General features: G+C 52.6%; 1 protein-coding gene across 2 annotated transcripts in view; it reads right to left on the minus strand.

The window, feature by feature from the left end:
- The window catches only part of SQSTM1 (sequestosome 1), a 26095-nt gene continuing 3006 nt past the window's right edge, over nucleotides 1-23089 (minus strand). The window contains exons 1-8 of one of the 2 annotated variants that reach the window (XM_040444184.1): nucleotides 12386-12655; nucleotides 10548-10643; nucleotides 9816-10045; nucleotides 9569-9710; nucleotides 7871-7951; nucleotides 2021-2232; nucleotides 1637-1832; nucleotides 1-845 (exon numbers count right to left, since the gene is read on the minus strand). In XM_040444184.1, coding sequence (XP_040300118.1) covers nucleotides 688-845; nucleotides 1637-1832; nucleotides 2021-2232; nucleotides 7871-7951; nucleotides 9569-9710; nucleotides 9816-10045; nucleotides 10548-10643; nucleotides 12386-12608 — 1338 coding nt within the window. In that variant the 5' untranslated portion in view covers nucleotides 12609-12655 and the 3' untranslated portion in view covers nucleotides 1-687. Of the gene's footprint in view, nucleotides 846-1636; nucleotides 1833-2020; nucleotides 2233-7870; nucleotides 7952-9568; nucleotides 9711-9815; nucleotides 10046-10547; nucleotides 10644-12385; nucleotides 12656-23089 lie in introns of those variants that run through there. The other variant, XM_040444185.1, reaches the window with a different exon arrangement.

Below are 23089 nucleotides of genomic sequence, written 5' to 3' on the forward strand. Positions count from 1 at the left end.
TCATCTCTGGTTGCAACATCTTTGATTAAGGTGCTTACAGATTGTTTAACATAGCAACAGAATGGTTACAAAGGGTTTCTTTAAAAGCAAGGACACGCGGGAAAGGAGAGAAGTACAGTGGTTAACGACAGGCAGTATCCGTGAGCTCCAGCCTCTGTCCCCTCAGTCCCCCCTCCTGACCAGTCCCAGGCTGCACTAGTCTCCCCTCCTGCACTTGCTCCTCCTCCACCCCGACAGGAGACAGGATGTTGGCGGGACTCGTCTGAACTTGGAGCGGATCAGGTTTCTAGCAGAAAATCAACTACATGTCAGCATGTGAGTAGTGATTAAAAAAGGCAGAAGGCCATTAGGCAAGACATTCTGGACTGCTGGTGTAATCCTGGTGGGGGGAGAACAGGAATATACCGCCATGTGGCCTCAGTGTCCTCCCCAGCAAGGACTTTCAATCTGCCCCAGGAAGCCTCCATGTACCCAAGGAAAGCTGGTAGACGTTTCTCAGACATTGGTACACACACTGGGGTCTCCTCCTCTCACTTGTTCTCCTGCCCTATATGGCTTCATGCATCCCCGCCCCCCAGATTCTGGAAGAATGCAGAGAAACTGGCCATTACAGAGGCCCTGCTGTTCTACACTAGCTCAAAACAACTATGAGACAAGAAAGGGGACAGAACAAGTGAGCAAAAGCTGTCACAACGGCAGTGGATGCTTTGAATACTGGATGGTGTCCAGGGCAGCCCCGATGTCATAGTTCTTGGTCTGTAGGAGCCTGGTGAGCCAGCCGCCTTCGTCTGAGAACCCCATGGACAGCATCTGGGAGAGGGACTCTATCAGCCGGGGGTCAGCTTCTGCCAGAGAGAGGACAAAAGCCATGAGGGCGAGTCCAGCCAACCAGCACCCCGTGCCTGTGGAGCCGGCCCTTCCACGGGCTCTCTGACCTTCAGAGTGAAGTTCCCAGGCCAGGGTTGACCAGCTTTCCCATAAAGGGCCAGAGAGTAAATATCTTAAGCTGTTGTGTGAGGCTATATGGTTTCTCACAACTACTCAGTTCTGCCATTACAGCATAAAACAGCCAGACGCTGTGTCAACAGACAGGCACGGCTGTGCTCCAGTAAAACTTCTATTCTGGACACTGCCATTTTAATTTCATCTAGTTTTCATATCTTGATTTTTTTCCAACCATGGTAAAAATGAAAAACTCACTCTTGTCCCAAAAGCTATAGGTTGCTGCCCCCTGCCCTGAGGCAGAGAACATATATACAAATCTGGCCCACAGCCGGGTTTTCACCTGTTTTACCATTTCAAACATTGTCGTCTTGTGACCATAACGAACCAAAGCAATAGGTCAGCTGCCTTTCCTACTCCATGCACCCGGGGCTGCACAGTCCTCACGTGGCCCTACCGCCAGGCACACCACCCTCCACAGGTCGGCCTTCCCGGCTCCTGTAGGAGCTCTGTGATCGACATTTCTCTCAGGGAAATGGAAGGTGGACTTTGAATCCACTTCTAGGGGCACGTGGCAGTGCCAGAGCCTTGAAATCCCACAGCCTTCATGACTCTGGGTCTGGAAGCTAAAGGGAGGGGACTAGATGCTCTGAAGGATAAAGATAGAAATATAAAACTGTTTGAAATCACTTGCCTGGGGGCAGATGTGGGTACACCGCGGCCTCCTTCAGCCCTGTGGGCCCTTCCTGAGAAGAGTCTAGGGAGGCTGGCCCTTCGGACTCGGGCATCTGTAGAGACTGGAGTTCACCTGTAGACGGGTCTACTTCTTTTGAAGATAAATGAGTCCAGTCCTCGTCCCCTCCTGAACAGTTATCAGACTCCATCTGTTCCTGGAACAGAAGCAGTCATGAGCACACAAGGACCCACCCGCAGCCCCAGTTCCTGGGAGAGGCAGGTGTGGACGAAGGGCAAGGAAAGTTCTAGCAGAGGGCTCACAGACTGAACTGTAACAGAAAGGCCATCAGCCAGCCATGTAAGCACCAGGCAGTGGCTGTGGCCTCTGGAGGGGGAGACTTGCCTCAGGCTGCCCCGGCTCTAGAGCTATCTTGTCCATCTGCTCTGCCAGAGACCTCGCGGCACCCTCCGTGTCCCCGTCCGGTTTGCTGGGGTCAGAAGAGCAACTGCTCGGCTGAGAGCTACACTTCTCCTCCGTGCTGGAGCTGCCCGGAGAGACGGGCGTGAGGCGGCTTCTCTTCCCTCCATGTTCCACGTCAATATCCACTTCGATGCCTAGAGAGGCCGAGGAGGAAACAAAAACCAGTGAGGCCTTCACAGGGCCTCCCTGATGTGACAGTGTGTGGGGCGCACGGGCTTACAGAGCCCTTCCATGTTCAGTCCCCCTGAGCGTCACGGGTCAGGACAGAGTGGGATCTGCTACGCTCCAGTCACACAGACAGAGCAGGACCAGGCAAATGGATGGTCATCTCTTTATCTTCAAGATCCCAAGGGCTGACTGCTCCCAATATCCTGGCTTCTAGAAAAACTCTGCTGACTTATCCACCTCATTGGACCTTTCTCTTCTTCCAACTTATGGAAACTTTAATCTCCGCTAACATCCCAGATCAGCTTTGGAGCCAGAAACCCCATAAAGAGATCTTGTCTTTCCCTAAATGTGTGGGCAGCAGCTGTACAGCAGGCAGGGCCAGGCCCTAGGAATGGGGAGCCAAACCCCCAGGTGGCCAGGCTGTCCCAGCCACAGCGCTGAGGACCACATGAAGCATCACACTTGTGTGTGGGGCCTGGTGATGTGAAAACCAGAGTAAATGCTAGAATCCTGCTTAACTTTGTGAGGCTGGAAGCACAGGCCAGCAGGTCTCCTCTGGTCTCTCACACGGGCACATGCTCACTGAGGACCCGGAAGGTGGTCCCTGGTGCTCTTTTTTAAGTTTGTTTTTGAGAGAAGAGTGACAACACACCAGCAGGAAGGGCAGAGACAGATGGGCAGAGGATCTGAAGCGAACTCTGCACAGAGAGCAGCAAGCCCGATGTGGGGCTCAAACTCAACAACCATGAGATCATGACCTGAGCCAAAGTCAGACGCTTAACCTACTGAGCCACCCAGTGCCCTAGTTTATTTTTGAGAGAGCGTTGAGTGGGAGAGAGGCAGGGAGAGAGAGATAGAATCTAAGCAGGCTCCATGCTGTCAACACAGAGCCTGGTGTAGGGCTCGATCTCACGAACCATGAGATCACGACCTGAGTCAGACACTTAACAGCTACCCAGACGCCAGGCTGTGTTTCTAACTAATTTATCAAAGGACGACACGCCCACGGCTTAGAGTCAGCTCCTAAAGGCTATCTCAAAGACTCCCTGTCCCCCACCACAGCCTGCCCACTCCCAAAAGACAGCTTTCAATCCACACTGCTCTTCCTTGTTGGCTTCTTATTCTAGATCCACTTACCTCCCCTTCCCCTATGCTTTCAAAACTTTTAGTGACAACACTGTGTTTATATTAATGCCACTATATAAATATTGTTCTTTCCCAGCCCAAATACTGAACTTATTTCCTTGTAGTTTTTTTTTTTTTCTTTTTTCCTTTTGCAACATTAATGACACTCACTTTTCTCTTGCTGACTCTCTCCGTATTCTACCAACAGCTCTATGGAATTTTCTACCTGTGTTAAGTGCCAGATACCCCTGCAAGTCCAGTTTTTCCCTGGAAACCATCCCTCTAGCACCACCCCCGGCACTGCCCCATGCTGGCAGCTCCCTGGGCCAGAGGCACAGCTATGCTGCACCTGCCTCTCCTCTCCCACCTGACGCCTCCCCATCTTGCTCATGTTTTGGGTCCCGTATTTTGAGCACCTTCCTCGTTCTGTGTTTATGTCTTCATTTTGTTGGGTTGGGGGAGGGTTGGAGCCAAGGAAGATGACTAAGACCTTGCATACCTGAAAACAACTTTGTTCTGCCCTCACACTTGACAATCAGGTGGGGGTAGCTCTCTTGGTTGAAAAACCATTTCAGCTCAGGCTTTTGAGGTCACTGGTTGTTCCGTGGTATTCCAGCTTCCAGTGCCGGCTCTTTGAACTCTCCAGTTTTTAGGATAACCTGGAGCATTTCCAGAGCCTCCCTTTATCCAAAGGGCTCTGAAACCAGGCAATAAGCTCTGGTGTGGGGTTTTTGGTCATTGTCCAAGACAACTGGGGTCCCCTTCAACCCAGAGGTTAATGTCCTTAGTGCTGAGATGCTCTTACATTCTTTGCTCATTTCCTTCCTTCGGTTTTGTCTGTTCTTTCTAGCATTTCTATTATTCATCCTATACTGGGCCTCCAGGATCAATCCTCAAATCTTCTCACTTTTTCCCTCTTCTCATCTCTGTTTTGCTTCTGGAATATTTCCTCAAAATGACCTGAAAATCTAAGCCCCCTTCTGAGGTCTTTGTTATTTTTCTTCTGGATTCTAAGAACATTCTTATCTGTTCTTATCTTGGAGCACACCTGGTGGCTCAGTCTGTCTTTGGCTCAGATCATGATCTCACGGTTTGGAAGTTCAAGCCCCATGTCGGACTCTCTGCTGTCGGTGTGGAGTCCACCTCGTATCCTGTCTCCCTCTGCCTCTTCCTTGCTCACACGTGAGCTCTCTCTCAAAAATAAACATTAAAAAAAATTTTTTTTAATCTGTTGTCATTTTATGGTATCCTATTCTTTTTTCAAGGATAGAAATATATTTTTGTATCTCACTGAGGATGTTAACATTCTTTTTCCTGTAATGTCCTTTCCCAAGTTCCTTCTTGTCCATGTGCTGAGATTTTCCCAAATGGTCGGTGATCCATGGCAGTCGATCCTAGTGAGGCACTCCCTGTGGGGCCAGGGCCATCATTCATTTCCCTCTGCAGGGTGACTGGGTGTATGGCCAGGCATCAGGATCCTAGGCAGCAGAGCTGCGGGACTCTGCTCCAGCATGCTCGGCCTCCCCTGAGCAGGGACTCCCTAGCGCCTGCTAGAGACCCACTGCTCATTCATGGTGCCCAATTCCAGGCTGTGGACACAGGGCAGGGTAAGGTAATAGTGTCCTTAAGGCTAAAGCTTCCCTGGGTCCAGCAATTAAACATCAGGTCTTGTGCATGGGTTGGCAAGGGCCACCATCTGGCTGACCAGCCAGTGATCTCTACGTGATCCCGGAACAGTGGTCTTAACTGCTCCTTGGCCTCTCCTGGACCCTGAGAGGCCATCTTGCCTCTCACCAGTATTCCTGTGCAGGATGCGGGCTTCTGATGCCTCCACTGTTGGTTACTACCCTCCATCCATTTCCCACCTTCCAAAGTTTGATGTCACCTCATCTTGTCCCCTATCATTTTTTCACCATGTTGTTTAATCCCTTTACTGTTATTTTGGTAGAGTTTGAGGACCAAACAGAGATAAAGACAGGCTTAGCTACCAATACCCACCCCCCCATCTGCCATAGTTAAGCTGTTTTTACCCTACTATCCTCCAATATTTCATCATGAAAGGTTCCAACAAACAGAAAATTTGGAACAGTACAATGAACACCCACATACTCTCACTTTTCTCTATGGATGAACGATGGGACTTCTGTCAATGAACGAGAGATTCTAGAAGCCAAGTTCTCCAACTGATGATAACCTGACACTTAGGGGCTTACAATATGTACCACAGTCTGTGCCCTGCTTCCCCCAAAGCCTCTGTGTGGGGAAGGGTTTTCTCAAGTCCTGGACGTCAGGGACTGCAAACTCAGGCCAGGAACAGTCCTGGGACTCAGCGGTGGACCTGCTCAGCTGGTTCTCATGGCACCTACCAAAAAAGGCCTTGGAGTTTTACTTTAAAGCTGCTGAGTCACTGCACATAGACCGCCCTCTGGGAGGTATTAACGGCTGTCCCTGGGCCCCTGCTCTGGGAACAGTCCCTTCTCGGCCATTGGCAGTATGAGTCATCCTAGCCATCAGGTACTCATGAGAAAGGAAGATACCTACAACACCAGAGCTTAATCAATTCCTCAAGTGGCTCTCTGGGACTGAAATTACTCAAAGGCATATTTACTGAAACTTTACTTGTTTTGTAGAGCTCTAGGCTCCTCCCTAGCTGTAGAAAGCAACTCCACCCACTTTGAAAGACTTAAAAAGGGCCTTTACCCTTATCCCAAAACACCTGGGCACTGCCAAAATTATTCCCAGATGTCTTGAGTGGGGCACCCAGGTCAAGGTCTGAAACATGCCACAAGCTCAGATGGGTCTCCGGATGGACAGCAAGTGTGACCCAGAGTGGCCTGGGAAGCCTTCAAAACAGACCCCAGGCCCTACCCAAGACCCATTTACCAGAATCAAAAAAGTGGACCTGAGACTCTACACTGTTCCAAAGTTCCCTACCTGAACCTAAACTTGGCTTTAGGACTCACCGGCTTGTCTTGTTCGTTCTTTTTAGTGAAGGACTTTGTTCTTCAGAGTCCTTTTAGTAACATTCCCATACAACAAAAGCTATACCCCAAAAACCCGTGTTGGTGATTCTGATGCTCAGCCAGCCTAGAGAACCACTGCCCATTAACTGTCTTCCAAAAAGAAGCTTCCCGTGCCCCTAAATCCCAGCCTTTGGAGGACCATCTCTCAAAATACCCAGTGCCTTCACACTCTCAACACCACGTTGTAAGTAAGTGGCAGCTGGGGTTTAGCACTAGCTTATCTCTTGATTTGATGCCCCTTATAAAGCATTAACAACATTAGTTCTTTTCTCTCCCTCAAGTGCCTGAAACTCCAGTACAAAAACAGTATGCGGCCTGAGGTGTTGACGGGCAGCAATGCCAGGACATCACTGCTGCCGCAAAGCTGCGTTCTGGGCTGAAGGAGTGGGAGCTGGGGTGCTCTCACACTGGAGGTGAGGGCAGTCATGCCTTCCCTTCCACCAGCATCCTTTCAGACACTGGACATGACTTCTAGACCATCTGTGTGGGCACTTCCTGCCACTGCAGTCACAAAGCAGGGCACTTCTAGTCAGAGATTATGGAGCCACTATAATCTTGTCACCTTTGTAGTGGGCTATCACTGCCACAAAGCCCTGTCTGGAAGCCCCCACATCAAGACCAGCAGATGCAGAAGGTACTTTCTAAAGCCTCAGGCCAGGGGCACCTGGGTGGCTCAGTCGGTTAAACCTCAGACTTCAGCTCAGGTCATGATTCACAGTTCCTGAGTTCAAACCCCACATCAGACTCTGTGCTAGCTGCAGGGAGCCTGCTTGGGATTCTCTCTCTTTCTCTCTGTGCCTGTCCCCCACTCACCAGCATGTGCACAGTCTCCGAAATGAACTTAAAAAAAAATTACAAAAATAAATAGATAAAGCCTAGGGCCAGTCACACCACCAGGAAGGTACTCGCTGTGGTTCACCCATGGAGAAACCTCACATCTGTGAAATCCAGTGTCACACATAACTCCTTATCACACACTGCTCCCCAGCTCGAGCACAAGCCAGGCACGTAAGGAAGCACCCAGAAAAGCTGGGGTTGCAAAAAAAGGGGGGGGTGGAGGGGAGAAAAAAAGAAACAGCATCTCAGCTAACTGCTCACTTAAGTCCTTGGGTAAACCTGAGACTCACGTTCGGGGAAAGTGCAGAGTGCCCTTTGTGGGAAGAACTATCTGAAGTTGACAGGCCAGCCCTGCAGCTGAGCCTCTTGGGATTATCCCAACCACACACTCACTGCTTCCAATTCACACCACGTGGAAAGCTCAAGAATTTGTCAGGGATTTCAACCGAGTGACCTGGGGTGCAGCACGTGGCAAAGGTCAAGGTGAGCCAACAGATGCTCACCAGTATCAAGGGCACAGCAGTGACAACTCCTCTACAGTGTCCCAGGGGCAAGCCACCAGACAGCCACCCACTAGTTCTCGAAACACTGCTGTCAAAGGACAAAGACAGCTACTTACCCAGAGGGCTGAGGGCAGCTGCCACACTCTCCCCTACGTTCTTAAGGAAATTCACGCTGGGGTCCTCCGATGGGCCAGAAGCTTTGATTTGCAAAAAACAAGAACAAAGATGTTTAATTCAAAGCATGTTTCTCAGTGACTTGAACACCTGTTGCAATCCTATCAAGTTCATCATGGGTCCCCTCTATCCCCAGGGGCCTTGTCCTGGCAGCCCTCCCTCACTCTCTCCCACTCTCGGCCCCTTTGTGACCCTGGTGCTCAGAAACCTGTGGGGGATTCAGTACACGCAGTAGAAAAAATGGACCACGTTCTAGCTCAAACCACATCAAAAATCAAACATCCCCATCTTTGTTCCAAAGGATGAGGTAAATCGAAGGACAGTTAATAAAATCAGAATAAAACCAAAATCCAAAAATCTAGAACACAAGCCACATGTAAGTTAACTTTGTGATTGTGTTTAAAAAGACTTGAGTGTGGGGGCACGTGGGTGGCTCAGTCGGTTAGGCGGCCGACTTCGGCTCAGGTCATGATCTCGCGGTCCGTGAGTTCAAGCCCCGCGTCGGGCTCTGTGCTGACAGCTCAGAGCCTGGAGCCTGTTTCAGATTCTGTGTCTCCCTCTCTCTGACCCTCCCCCGTTCATGCTCTGTCTCTCTCTGTCTCAAAAATAAACGTTAAAAAAAAAAAAATTAAAAAAATAAATAGACTTGAGTGTGGGTGGGTGCCTGGGTGCCTCAGCTGGTTGAGTGTTTGACTCTTGGTTGGTTTTGGCTCAGGTCACAAACTCATGACCCATAGGATCAAGCCCCATGTCAGGCTCTGCGCTGCCAGTGCGGAGCTTACTTGGGACTCTCTGCCCCTCCCTTGCTCTCTCTCAAAATAAGCCAAACATTTAAAAAAAAAAAAAAAGGAAAAGAGAAAGAAAAAAATAAAAAGACTTGAGCAGAGGCACCTGGATAGCTCAGTCAGTACAGCATGGGACTTTTGATCTCGGGGTCGAGTTCAAGCTGCATGTTGGGTGTAGACCTTACTTTAAAAAAAAGGGGGGCAGTGGGGGGGCTCAGTCACTTAAACATCTGACTCTTAATTTCAGCTCAGGTCATGATCTCAGCTTCGTGGGACGGAGCCCCACATCAAGCTCTGCATCAAGCTCTGCACCGACACGTGGATCCTGCTTGGCATTCTCTCTCTCCCCTGCCCCGTCTACTGCCCCCACCCAGCTCATGCTGTCTCTCAAAATAAATGTATAAACTTTAAGTAAGTAAATAAATAAATAAATAAAAGCCTTGAGCAGATTTGGCTGATTTTGCTGGCAGCCAACACAAAAGCAGCAGCGGGCATATCACAGAGGTGTGGGAGCTCTCAGGGCCTCCCTGCCTGTAGGTGAGGGCCACCTCAGAAGGGCAGCATTGTGAGGCAGAAGCTGGGGGAAGATTACAGCTGATCACGCCTGGGCCGTGGCTAGATTCAGTGCAGGTGAGTTAGTGGCCTTGGGCACTTAGGTGCCTCAGTTTTCCGGCTATGAAATGAAGACAATGTCCCCCCACTTTGCAGGGTTTTGTTAGGATCAAATGCCATGAACAGCTGTGAAGTGCCTGCCGGGCCACAGGCCCAGCAGCAGACTCTGGACTTGGGGAAGGCCCTCCAGCTCCACCAGCCCTGCCATCTCACCCTTCAGAAGCTGGCAGACTCAAACCTCACCTGACTCCGCCGCAGGGCTGGGGCGGGCATCCCCTGCACGAGGGGGACGTGGGCTCCAATTCCCCGGTGGGCCCATCTCCCAGCCGGGCCACCCAAAGTGCCCATGTTTCAGTTTCCGGAGCCAGCGGCTATGCGAGAAGCCCTGACGAGGAGCAAGCAGAGGGGTGGCACAACACCATGTCAGGGGACTCCCTCCGCCCCAGGCCCACTCCAGGCCCACCCCAGCCCTCAGGGAAGCCCTACTCACCTCGGAGAAGGGCCCAAAGGTGGTGGGGAAGACAAGCTTGTTGTGCTCTCTGTGCAAGCCCTTCCCCTCACAGGCAGCACACAAGTCATAGTCCGGGCAGACGCTGCATTTGTAGCGGGTCCCCACCACCGGCCCATTGCAACCATCACAGATCACGTTGGGGTGCACCATGCTGCGGGGTGCCTCCTGAGCACACGGGGGGCGGTGGTCCCGCCGGCACTCCTTCTTCTCTGCAGGAAGGGCAGAGAGCTGAGAGGTGGGACCCCAGAAGTCTCCCGTTCATCACCACCATAGGGCTTTCAGTTAGCAGGCCCCAGCCCTACTCTCCAGACAGAGTCCCTGCAGAACTCAGCTGTTCAAGTGACAGTAACAAAGGGACCTGAGAAACTGCCAGGTGGTTCCTGGTCCTTGTGCTGGTTACCCAGACGAGCGAGAAGTGGCAGGGAGCTGTGTCCACACAGCTTTGGTCTTGCCCCATATTACAATAAACCCCACAGCACCCCCAAAGCTGTCCCAGCCCAAGGCACTTGGTCTAGGCATAATCAAGAATGAACCCAGAGATCCTCAGGCCCCACCCCATGCGGTAGACAGACTCCTTTCTCGGGCCAAGCACAGTGATGATTAAGTCTTGGTTTCAACCCACAGGTTCTTTCCCCCTCCCACTCTGAAGGGATTTCTCAAAAATCTCAAGCTGACCTTACTTAGAAGAAGCACCCAGCTTCAGACCTTTACCTTTAATGTAAATACGGAAGATGTCATCCTTCACATAGGACATTGCCATGGTCAGCTCCTCATCGCTGGAAAAGGCAACCAAGTCTCCGTCCTCATCTAGATTGTTTAAAAGACAGCACGTAAGCACCCAGGGCTTCTCAGCCCAACACAAGCTGCTCAGAGGGGCTGAGGCCAACCCTAAAGGGGCACCTGCAGGCCTAGAAACTGAGGCACACCTATGTGAGCCAGGGGCCAGCAGGGCTGAGGCCAGAGGTCAGAATGCCCTTTCACTCCCCACTGCCTGGAAGGTAACCACCCCAACATGGGCCGTGGACGCCCACGGGAGACAGAGCATGTGTTCGTAGGGACAGCTGGCCACCTGCTCTGCCTTTAAGCCAGCTGTCCTGTAAACAGTTGCTGCCTCGGTCCACTTCCGACCACGCTTTAGACCCATCTTCAACTGCAGAAGATCCATACCTGTGATGGGTTCCTAGGGGCCCAGCCCTTCCAAAGGCCTTGGGCCTCCTGTGGTTTAGGTCTGCCTACTTCCTGCTCCAATGAAGCTGAAGTATCTGTACGTACTCTTGCATTTTTACACTTAGATTTAGCTAATGGTGTTCAAGTCCCACCACGTAGGCCAAACCACACAGTACATTACACCATGCCGACTGGGCCAGGTCTGTGGGCCACCAGATGAAACGTCCACAAGAACAGGGGCAGGATATCATAAGGTGATTAACCAAAATATCCATCAACTAATGAATGCATAAACAAAATGTGGTATGTCCGTAAAATGGGAGACTATTCATCACAAAAAGGAATTAAGTACTGAACTATGCTACAGCACATGTAAACCTCGAAAATGTTATGCTAAGAAGCCAGTCACCAAAGAATACATAATGGTCAGATTCCATGTACAGATTTATGTGAAATGTCCAGAATAAGGACTTCCATACAGAAAAAGATCAGTGGTTGCTTAGGGGTGAGGAGAACAGGAAGAGAGCCAAAGGGTACACTTCCTTTGTAATTTGATGAAAAGGTTCTGAAAACTGTGATGATAGTTGCACAAGTCGCTCAAAACTGTGCACGTTAAGTGGGTGAATTGTAAGTGAATTACAGCTCAATAAAGTCATCACAAAACAAAACAAAACAATCCAGAAGCGGGCAGACCAGCTGGCAGCACTCCTAAAGGAGGTCCCGGCGCTGCCCCTCCCCAGGGGCCGGCCTTGGCTGCCCGCCTCCCTCCCAGCCACAACCACTTCCCCACCCCACCCACCAGCAGCCACCAGTCACACCAGCGCAGCAAGAAACTGAGCTGGTTCCCGGGCTTCTGTCCCTCCACCGACGCTTCTGAAGAATGTTTTGCTTTTGGCCCTCTGTCCACTGCCAGGGGGACAGTGTGCGCACTCTTCAGCCAGGCAGCCCTGCCTGAGCCCTCGCACCCCCGCGCTCATTCTCCCGTCTCACTTCTGCCCCCGGCCGGCCCTTCCCGGGCCCTATCTGAACCCCCACCCGGCCCTAGCCAGCCCAGATTCGGCAGCCACAGGATGTCAGCGTAACCTGAGTGCCCGCCCGGAGCCGGCTAGGACGCCCCCACGCGCCCTTGCCAAGATCTGCGACGTCACGGCGGGGGGAGGGGCGGCGCCCTGCGCCCCCGGGCCTGAAACCCACCGAGAGAGCCTTGCAGCACCGGGCCCAGAAGTGCGCCCGAGGCCAACTCGACGCCCACCCAGACAGCGGTCAGAGCAGACCCCGGCAGGCTCCGCCAGGCCGGACGAGAAGGGCCAGCCACCCGGCCCCGCACGGCAAGCCTGCGTCAAGGCCCCAAGCAGCTGCCCGAGGGCGCCCGGCCCGCTCACCGCGATAGTGCGTCTGGAAGCCTCCGGGCCGCAGCGCGGGGAACAGGGCGGCCACCCGGCTCAGCAGCCGTTCGCAGGGTCCGGGCCCAGCCGCGACCTCCGCCTCGGCCTCCGCCTCCGCCTCCGCCTCGGGTTCTGGGCTGAAGCAGAAGCTGAAGCGGCGGATCTCACGGGCCGCGTCCTCCTTGCCCAGAAGGTAGGCCTTGACGGTGAGCGACGCCATCACTGCTTGCTGGTGAGGAGGAAGCGAGCTGGGCCGCAGCGGCAAAGAGCGCTCGGCTTTTGTAGAGAACGCGGGAAGCCCCGCCCAGGACGGCCTCCTGGGGGCGGGGACTCGGCGGCCCGCTCCGCCCCCCAGCGAGCGCGCGCCGCCCTGCATGGGCCTCCAGCAAGCTCCCTCCTCTTCTCCCGCGCCCCCAAGTGTTCCCTCACAGTCTCCGGTACTCCCGTATTGCCGACACCTCTCCTCATGTCCTTAGCGCACCCCAAGAGACCGGCCTAGGACTCCGACATCTAGGCCGGGACCCTGGCATCCTCACCTGAGGGGAGGCACCCCGAAGGGGTCCCGCCCCAGAGCCCTCCCAGGCTTGGGCCGGGCGGTGACTCAGCAAAGCAGAACGGAGGCCGCCGGGGATACCCAGCGCAGCGGGAGGGGGCCCACAGAGGCCGGAAGCCCCAGGCCAGAACAAACTAGTCCCCTAGGTTCTGTCCCGAGTCTGCATTCTTCACAGCCTCCCGAAGCACTCGGCTTCCCCGGTGGCAGCCCGCTCCACCGCCCCCAGCATCCCCTATGACGGCCCCTTACTGGCTTGAGGGACATACCCCCAGCTCAGGCCTGAGCATCAGGGAGCTCCCAGTATAATAGAGGGTAAGGTTGAGCCCAGAGTCTCCTCACGCTCACCTGGCCGGAGGGCCAGCCAAGGCTTCCTGGAGCCTCGGTAGTCATTACGGGTTCACTGCAGCCCAGGGCGCTCCCCATGGGCAGCCAGGCACCCACCTGTCAGCGCAGAGCTCGGTTCAGCAGGTGGTGCCCCAAGGGCCTGTGTGGTCTCAGGCCTGTGGGTCTCACGGGCACCCCAGGGGTCAGACCAACAGCCCTCCAGCTAGTAACCAAGAAACACTGCTTCATGTGACAAAATCCACCTGTTCACAAGGTCTGGAGGAGGGGGGGGGGGGGGGGGTCTTGGAAGGAGGTGGGCAGGAAGGGTAGATCATCCCATGTCATCTCCCAGGTCGGTCCTGTGAGAAGTCAGACCTGCTGAGTCAAAATCCTGTCCCCTCATGGTGTGGTTTGTGGGAGCAGGTAAAACCTCAAGGGATGGGAAACCCAGAAGGGAAGGGTGGGTGGATTTGGCTCAGATGTGAAGGCGGTTTGCCCCTGGAAGCAGAGCAGGGACCTGTCCACAGGTGTGCCTGGTCCTCCCCAGGGGTTCCAGACTAGGCAAGTCTTCACACCCCCGCCCAGGCCAAAGAAGCCTTTTTTGAGAGGATATACCCTCTCAGACCCCTTCCTGCATCCCTATTGGGAGCCTGGGAAACTGACCCAATCCCCAGTGCCCCGCAGACAGGGTCAGGGGGTGCCGGGCAGAAGCTGCAGGGCCCACAGGTGTCCATGGGGGTGACTCAGCAGCCTGGGAGCCTGGCAGCCCAGAACAGGCTGAGCCAAGAGCCCAGCGTCCCACCTCCCCCCAGGTTTCAGCAGCCTCATCTGAATAAGTGGGGGCGCAGAAGGAAAGCCCTTCAGGAAGGGCTCAAGGTGCGGCCCCTGTCCAAACAAGCAGCGGAAATAGATGCTGCCAGCAGAACCTCCTTTGCTTTCTCCTCTGTTCAGCCCCATTTGGGACCGTGGTTTGAGAGGAGGGATGAGGAGTTTAGGTGAAAAGGGGGTGGCAGGGAATGGGGCCCAGGGAAACCAACCTGGAGCCCCGCCCCCCCTCCCTGCTCTAGAGAGTCCCAGCTGTGACCTTCCCAGGATGCCCTACTGCTGAACATGGCCCTTGCCCTGCCCTCCCCCAAGGCTAGTGAGAAGTAAACAAGGCGGCAGCTGGGGAACCCCCTGGCAGGGCCCTCTCGCCTGCCGGGTGAGGTCAGGTGGTCTGGCCAGCAGTGAGTCAGCGTCCCATGACCACTGTCATAACAGGGGGATCCCCGCCCCGCTGCCACCTATCTCAGCAACATTTTAACAAGCAGCCAGGAAGCAGGGGTGGGGAGCAGGACCCCCAGAGCCACAAGAGCTCAGAGAGGCCAGGGTGGCAGGGAGCTGGCAGTGTGGAGACCAGAGCCAACCAGAAGGGGTCCAATGCCCCCTTCTGACATCTGCTGTCTTTCCCCTTCTTGGGTGTCAGGGACCTCCCTCCCCTATGCCCCACTTGCACCTGAGCCAGAAGACCCACTATCTACTGGGCCTGCCATCTTTGGGCATATGACAAGCCTCTCAGTTTCCCCATCTTTGAAATGGGGCTAGAATGGGGCCGCTCCCAGGCAATGCCCCTAGGCTTTGCTAGCTGTTGTTTGGCTGCCTTTGGGGGCGTCCACTGGGCGTAGGGATGTCAGGAAGGAGACTACAGTCGGGGTTGAGGTGAAAGTGTGGGGAGCACGGAAGAGACCTGGGTCAGGATTTTCTGGGGGACGAGCAGGAGTGGCTGGGAGGTTATCTGGTTTAGTTTATTGTTGTCTGGGATGTTGTAACCACCTCAATTCCGCCCCCCTATTCCTCCCCCTTAAAGAAGTAACCCCATCCCTTGACAATGGTTTTCTGAAGTTCCCTGTATTTTCTTTGGGATGTGGAGCCAAGCTTATAGGGGGTGCTGGGGCAACCAGAGACAAGGCCACCGCAGGACTCAGGCCAGGCTGCTGTAGGTCACCTGAAGGAAACCAGGATCACAGGGGATCAGACCCCTCCAGAACCCAGCACTGGGTCCAGGGACTGAGTTTGTCCATGGAGGAACAGAGTGGTTCGTGGGTGGGAGTCCCACACTGAGCTCCACTGTTCTCCCTCACAAGGGAGAGACACACCCTTGGTTCCTAACCATGCTAACTCATTCCACCTGGTGACTTTCCCCTGGCTCCTTCCTCCCCCTACCTGGAACCCTCCCTCCCTCCTCTTGCAACCCAACCTCTCCATAATTGTCACCTCCTCCATGAGGCCTTTCCTGAGCAACCCCTTGGGAAAATCCCCAGACACTGAATGTTACCTACATTTAACCCTTCCTGCAAAAGTGCATGGGCCAACCAAGAGTGTAGGGGCAGGTGGGGGCACCATGACAGGGTGAGGGTGGGGTGGGTCTGGGAGTGTTTCTAAAGAAAAAGGGCTCAAGGTAAGTGTCATCGGGGAAATGGAATAATGCCACGGGAGAGTCACGGTTGGGAGAGTTAGGTAATGCTAAGTTGCCTAACTTAGCACCTGGGAGCACATGGCTGCTGGAGGACAGGAGCAGCGGTTCTGGGCTCAGCCGCCTGCCCAGCATTCCCCGGGAGGCGGGACACTTGGGTCCTGAAGGGAGCATTGAGGGTCACCCTCCACGTCTGTCAGAGCCGCTCATGGGTGGTGGGCTCTGGAGACAGCTCTCACCAAAACTGAATGAGAAAAAGAAGACGGCCCACCGCCTAATTCAGGTCATGTGTGTAAAAGACATACCGGAAAGCTCGGTGCCCAAGTTGGGCAGAAACACTAAGCCCCATGGGTGGCACCAGGGACCTCTCTGGCTGAGACCCCAGTCCTACATGCCTGGCAGGGAAGGAACATGCAGCCAGAGCTCAGGCCAAGGTGGGGGGTCCCCAGAGGGAGCTACAGACTGCCCCTGGGTGGAGGCTGGACCCAACCTCATCCTCACCCCACCCTGGTGGTGCCCTCTGGCCAGCCCTTTCTCAAGTATGGGTCCCTGGGCCCCTAGCACTGAGCAGGTCCTTGCCCCACAGACATGCCAGCAGGGGCACTGGTTCCCCCCATCCCTGCAGCAACAGGGAGAGCACGCCCACTTCACCCGGCAGATCCTGTGGTCTGATATAGGTGACTGCAGTTCCCCTCAGGCTGTTCATTTAGTGGAACCTGCCAGGATGGAGACTCAGACGAGGGTCATGGCTGGGATCCAATGGCACCCACAGTCCTCACAGGACTCTCCCATCCTTGGTCCAGACCTACCCCTGGAGTGAGCACTGTTGGGGGCCCCTAGAGGACCATCCTGACAGCGGATGGTTCTAGAATCAAAGGAGAAGCCAAGAGGTGTGGGGGAGGGGGCCATGATGAGACAGAGGGCTGTGACAAGACCACGTACCCTTGCAGACGATCACTGAGATGGGAGCTATGTTTTCTGAAAAGGGGCAGGAGTTTGGGGTCATTGGCTCAGGGCCCTACTTGCCCCTCCCCCAAGTCCCATCAACAACCTTCTAGAAAAGTTAGGGGTGCCTGGGTGGCTCAGTCGGTTAAGCATCCAACTTCAGCTCAGGTCATGGTCTCGTGGTTTGTGAGTTCAAGTCCCACATGGAGCCCCATGCTGGCAGTGCAGAGCCTGCTTGGGATTCTCTCTCTCCTCTCTCTCTGCCCCTCCCCCACTTGCAGGCACTCATGCTGTCTCTTGTGCGCATGCTCTCTCTCAAATAAATTAGGGGGGAAAAAAAAACCTTCTGGAAATTTATTGGGCTTTCTTGTGCTCCAAAGTCCCAGTGCCCTGACAGCCCTCACCTCCAGGTCTGCACCCCCTTTCCCTGCCCCTCCTCTCCTCTTGGTCCAGGGGTACTTACCCCATTGCCCTGGGCCACACATGCCCTGAGCCAGAACTCCCCTCTTTCTGGCAGGCCTGGCTGGCTGCGGGCACCCCTTTCACTCTGCCCGTGTCTCCGTGCCTGTCATGTAGGGGAGCTCAGGTACTGTTTGTGGGGTGCGTGGGGGTGGTGTGAGTGCTGGACATAGTCCAACATCGCTGTAACCGTGATGCTAGGGAGCAGGTACAGCGCAGGGTCCTCCTTGGAATAGCACTGGCTCACTGTGTAAAGGGGTCCCAGGGAGCCCCCTCCTGTGGGGGCCCAGGCAAAGACTCTGCAACTGCCTTGCCTAGCTGCCAGGTTCCAGCTGGCCCACAGACCACGGGGTGGGAGATGCTCCAGGTTTTCACATGTGACCGGATGAGAAGACAAGAGAATGGGGTCCCTGGAGCCCTGGTGGCTGGGGCTGGATCATGGGCACCCAACTGTCCGTGGAGCCCAGAAGTTACCGTCTGGCAGGCCCTGAGCTAAGAAGAGAGGTCCTACAGGAGGCCATGCCCAAGTTGGCTTGCTCTCTGATGTGGTTAAAAGCATGTCAGGCAGGAAGAATTCAGTAGGGCATTTTCACAGCTACCTAACATGGGCATAGCCCCCACCCCCGTACTGGACTGTAGGGACCCACACTCCTTCACTCTCCAGGTCTGCAGTTCTGGAGGAGGGGCTCAAGTTCCCCTTGACTAGAGAGTTCCAGTAAGAGAAGGAAGGTTACAGCCCTCACTCCTGCATTTTACATGCATCCCCTATTCCAGTCTCCATGCTCAATTTCCATTCGTTTTCTGGATGGAAATTTTCCTTTAAGGATTCATTTCTCCCCAGCATTGAGGGTAGGGTACATGAGCCACGTTTGGCCAAACAGAGCATTGTAGCCCCCTGGGTCAGGGCTGGGCATGGAACCCAAGCTCAGTGCTGACCCTGAGCAGGAGATGAAGGCCTGATCTCAGCATCTGGGCTTCTAGGTCCCACCAGGCCTGATGCTGGATCACAAAATGGCTTAAACCAGTTGATTTGGATCTCTGTCAGTTGTAAACAAGAGTCCTAAACCATCACACCTTATGCCTGCCCCAGGGTTCCCAACGGCAATAACACTCACCTCAATGTAGGCCAGCAACCTGGGGGTCAGCTGTCACCACACCAATGCCCTCAAACCACCCGTAGTTCCTGTCAGTTGTGTGTCCCGATAATAACAGTAAAAATATCCACATAGTACTTCTCTTATGCTAGGAAGCATTCTAAATATTTTATATATATTAACTCACCTGCTCCCTTGAGGTACCTCATGTGATCAGTTCTGGCCAAGGATGTGAGAGAAGAGCCATGTATCATTTACAGGCCGGAGCATTTATTTATTTGCCAATGCCAGAGCTTCTAGAGCTCTCTCCCAGTCATGAAAACCTATAACATTCAGGTGGTTACCCCTGAAGCCTGGGCAGGAACTACCATGAGCCAAGTTCCCAGAGGACCTTTGATAGATATATAGTTTTGAGAAATATACCTTCATTAAAGCATTAAAATTTGGGGTGATTAAGCCTATCCTATTATCCCATTTTACACCCCAGGGAAATAGGCACAGAAAAGGTTAAGTAACTTGCCCAAAGTCACACAGCTTGTGATGGGGTTTTGGAGTGGTTGGGGTTCAGAGCTGACGGTGCAGAAAGAATTCTTGAAGGCATCTTTGGTGAAAAAAAGGTGATTTTATTAAAGCACAGGGACAGGACCCATGGGCAGAAAGAGCTGGGGTTGTGCAGAGTGACTGGTACTATGGAGTTGGGGGAGGTAAAGTCAAGAGGAAGTTTCTTTTTTTTTTTTAGGTTTATTTTTGAGAGAGAGAGAAAGAGAGAGAACATGAGTGGGGGAGAAGCAGAGAGAGAGGGAGACAGAATCTGAAGCAGGCTCCAGACTCCGAGCTGTCCGCACAGAGCCCAACGCAGGGCTCGAACCCACAAACCATAAGATCATGACCTGAGCCAAAGTCAGACACTTAACCAACTAACCCACCCAGGTGCCCTAAGAGGAAGTTTCTTAAAGGGATTTCCATATGCTAAAGAAGACTCACAGATTACTGAAGGCCTAGCTATTGACAAGCTAAAGCTGTTTTATCCTCTAGCAAAGCATTATCATTAAGACAGTACAGAGCTCTGGGGCGCTTGGGTGGCTCAGTCGGTTGGGCGGGAGTCTGACTTCCGGTCAGGTCATGATCTCACTGTTTGTGAGTTCTGAGTTCGAGCCCCTCGTGGGGCTCTGTGCTGACAGCTCAGAGCCTGGATCCTGCTTCAGATTCTGTGTCTCCCTCTCTCTCTGCCCCTACCCCGCTCAAGCTCTGTCTCTCTCAAAAATAGACAAACGTTAAAAAAAAGAAAAAAGACAGTAGGGAGTTCCTAGAGATTAGGCTATTGATGAGATTGCCCTTTTCTTGTAATATTACTAAGATGTTTGTAAATGATGGAGACTATCACTTTAACCATTTGTTTTCTGTCCTTCCCTTTATTCTTGGGCAGCCAGGAGCTCCTGAGGATTATCACACATATTCCACAGGGGCCAGGGCGGGGGGTGGGGGGGTGGCAGGGGTGCTCTAGCTTGTGCTTGACCCCCAGCTTGCCTTATGGTCCCTAATCAAGCTGTGTGTCACACAGTGGTACAGCCAGGATTATGAACCTGGGCAGGCTGTGTCTCTAGTCCATGCTCTTGACCTCAACGATATATAATTTCCTAAAGGTTGTTCTGACCTATCTACTTCTCTTCATCTCCAACTCTCTGCCCGTCATTCCAGACCACCTCTCCCCCAGATGGTGACGTCTAAGCAGAATGGAAAACTCCTCTACCCTTTGAGGTTCAGTAACTAGGGCCTGTGAATTAAACTGACAAAAAGAAATATAAAAAAAATAATAAACTGACAAGAAACAGATTAGCAAGAAAAAAGATTTTTGTTAGAGTACTAGGCAGTTAGAATTTGGGGGCTTATATACCAATTTAATACGGGAAGCAGAGAGGAGAATGTACTTACAAGGAAAACAAATGACTTTTAGGAAAGATAAATGGGTCCTCAAGGAGAATAGATGAGAGGTATTGATGATGGTTTTGAGAGAATGGGTTTATCAGGTGATAAAAGCCAATCTCTCCCCGGGTGCTCCCAGGGAGGGGATTTAGGACAATTGAGATATATTAGGAGGCCTTGCTGTTAGGCAGATAAAGGAGTTCAAGGGAAAGCATATTTTCAAATGCTTTCAGCTCAAAATAATTTTCATGCCACAGTGGTGTATTCTGGAGTCCTTCACCTACAACAGCTCCTGGCTCATCTCCCTGCTTTCTTTCTTACTCTCTCCAGTCCTTTCTCTCTGCCTGTGGTAGGTGATCAGTTCAAAATGTAGAGACCTTTGTATATGCTGACCCACCTGGCCATCTTTGCTGAGGCAACTCCTCCTCCTCCCCTGGGTCATACTGCTAACTCCATTTTCCCAGGAAGGCCCACTGTGTTTGGACAAGCTAATTTCCCCTATTGTAAGCTTTCGGAGCCCCATGGACTTTACCTTTCCAGTAGTGGGTGAAGTGGCCAGGGACAGGGCAGGGCAGGGACCAGGTAGATGTCAACGCACATGTGTCTGTGTTGCTAGTGACTCAAGCATGTCTAGCACATGGTGGGCACTCAGAACATTTGTTACGAATGAATATGGAAATGAGGCATCCAAGGAAAGAAGGGCCAGCTGAGGGGTGAGGTGAGGCTTACGCCAGGACTTCCAAACTCTCCTGTGTGGAGAGACCTTTAACATCTGGAGAAGGCAAAGGATCTCTTAGAACCATGTTTAGAAATCCTTAAAGTATGTTGGATGAGGGACCATAAGGCAAGCTGAGGGCCAAGCACAAGCTAGCACAGCCCAGATGGGAATATGTGATATTCCTCAGGCACTCCTGGCTTCCCAAAAACAAAGGAAAGGGCTGAAAACAAATAGTTAAACTGATAAAAGTCTCCATCAGTTTACAAACATCTTAGTAATATTACCAGAAAAGGGCAATCTTATCAATAGCCTAATCTCCAGGAACTCCCTACCATCTTAATGTTAATGCTCTGTTAGAGGGAAAAACAGCCTGAGTTTGATAATTACTAGGCCTCCAGTAATCTATAAATCCTCTTTAGCATATGAAAATCACTTTAAGAAATTTCCTCTTGACTTTACCTCCCCCAACTCCACAGTATATAAGCAGTCACTCTCCACAACCCCAGTGCAGCTCTTCCTGCCCACAGGTCCTGTCCCTGTGCCTTAATAAAATCACCTTTTTGTACCAGAGCCCTCTTCAAGAATTCTTTCTTGGTCATCAGCTCTGAACCCCACTATTACCCCAAAACCCTATCATATTGCATTGCAAAAGGAGTACTAATATTGACATATAAATACCAAAATATAAAAACACAAATTGGTGGGGCGCTTTGCTGGCTCAGTCCATAGAGCATGCAACTCTTGAGCTCAGGGTCCTGAGTTCAAGTCCCATGTTGGGCACAGAACCTACTTTAAACACACACACACACACACACACACACACACACACACACACAAACAAATTTATGATACAGAAACACCTGTGTTTTGTTTTGTTTTTTAAGTAAGCTCTATGCCCAGTGTGGGGCTTGAACTCAGGACCCTGAGCTCAAGAGTCACATGCTCTATGGACTGAGCCAGGCACCCCACCTGTGATTCTTTATTAACTCATTAAAGTATAAGATACAGAGGCAGGATTAATAAATACCAGAAACACCAAGTAGTGGTGTGTGACCACTATTTGGAGGGGTCTGCAATGCCTGTAATATGAAAATCCCTGTGATTTCTGTGTGACGGTCACAAGTACTGCTAATCCTGCTGACTCTGCATCCTCCATTCATAATTGAAGGAAATGCCAAGTTTCAGTTACAGATTAGTGAAAATAAAGATGGATTTTTTTTTCCTTTCTCATCTTAACTCTTAGACCTCCCCAAATCTGGGAGCCTGGACCACAGGTTAAGAAGCCCAGTAAAGGAGGCGCCTGGGTGGCTCAGCCGGTTAAGGATCTGACTTTGGCTGGGGTCGTGGTCTCATGGCTCATTTTGTGAGGTCAAGCACCACATCAGCACGGAGCCCACTTGGGATCCTCTGTCTCCCTCTCTCTCTCTCTCTGCCCCTCCCCAGCTCATTCGTGGTGTCTCTCTCTCTCTCTCTCTCTCTCTCAAAAATATAAACATTAAAAGAAAAAGCAGCAGCAGCAGCCCAGTAAAGAAGGAAGGACCAGCCACCTCCAAGGGCTGTCCCAGAAAATCTCCAGGAAGGCAAAGTGGGCTGAGGGCATTTTCACTCTGTAGGAAGCAAGAACAAAGGAAGAAGGGCCCACAGCCTGGGGTCTGGGGAGAAAGCAGGACTTTTCTGTGCCCATCTGGCTCCATCCTCCCTCCTGGGTGGAGATCAGTTACTGTCCCCAGGCACAGGGGCTGAACCCTTGGGTGAGGTGATGCTGCTCCCTAGCCCTGGAGGTGCCTGGAGGGAGTCTGGCTGCAGGCAGTCCCTGAAGCACTAATCACTGCAAGGGCACAGAGAGCAGTGGACAACCCAGGGGAGTCCAGCAACTGCTGCCCCTGTTTCAAAGGACAAAGTTGGGAGTGCAGAAGCCACAGTGGGGGGCAGGCTAAAGTCCTCCCAGAGCTGGGACAGCAGGATCAGGCCCCTCTCCCCAACAACAGTGGGCAGAATGAATGAACAAATGAATGCAGGGACTAATGAATTATGGAACAGTAGACCGGGACGCCTGGGTGGCTCAGTCCGTTAAGCGTTGGACTTTGGCTCAGATCACAATCTCACGGTTTGTGAGTTTGAGCTCAGCGTTGGGCTCTCTGCTGACAACACAGAGCCTGCTTTGGACCCTTGGTCTCCCTCTCTGACCCTCCCCTGCTGGTTCATTCTCTCTCTCTCTCTCTCTCTCTCTCTC

The sequence above is a fragment of the Herpailurus yagouaroundi genome, unplaced genomic scaffold, assembly GCF_014898765.1.
Source record: "Herpailurus yagouaroundi ecotype Mexico unplaced genomic scaffold, PumYag 192, whole genome shotgun sequence".
In the NCBI taxonomy this organism is placed as follows: domain Eukaryota; kingdom Metazoa; phylum Chordata; class Mammalia; order Carnivora; family Felidae; genus Herpailurus; species Herpailurus yagouaroundi.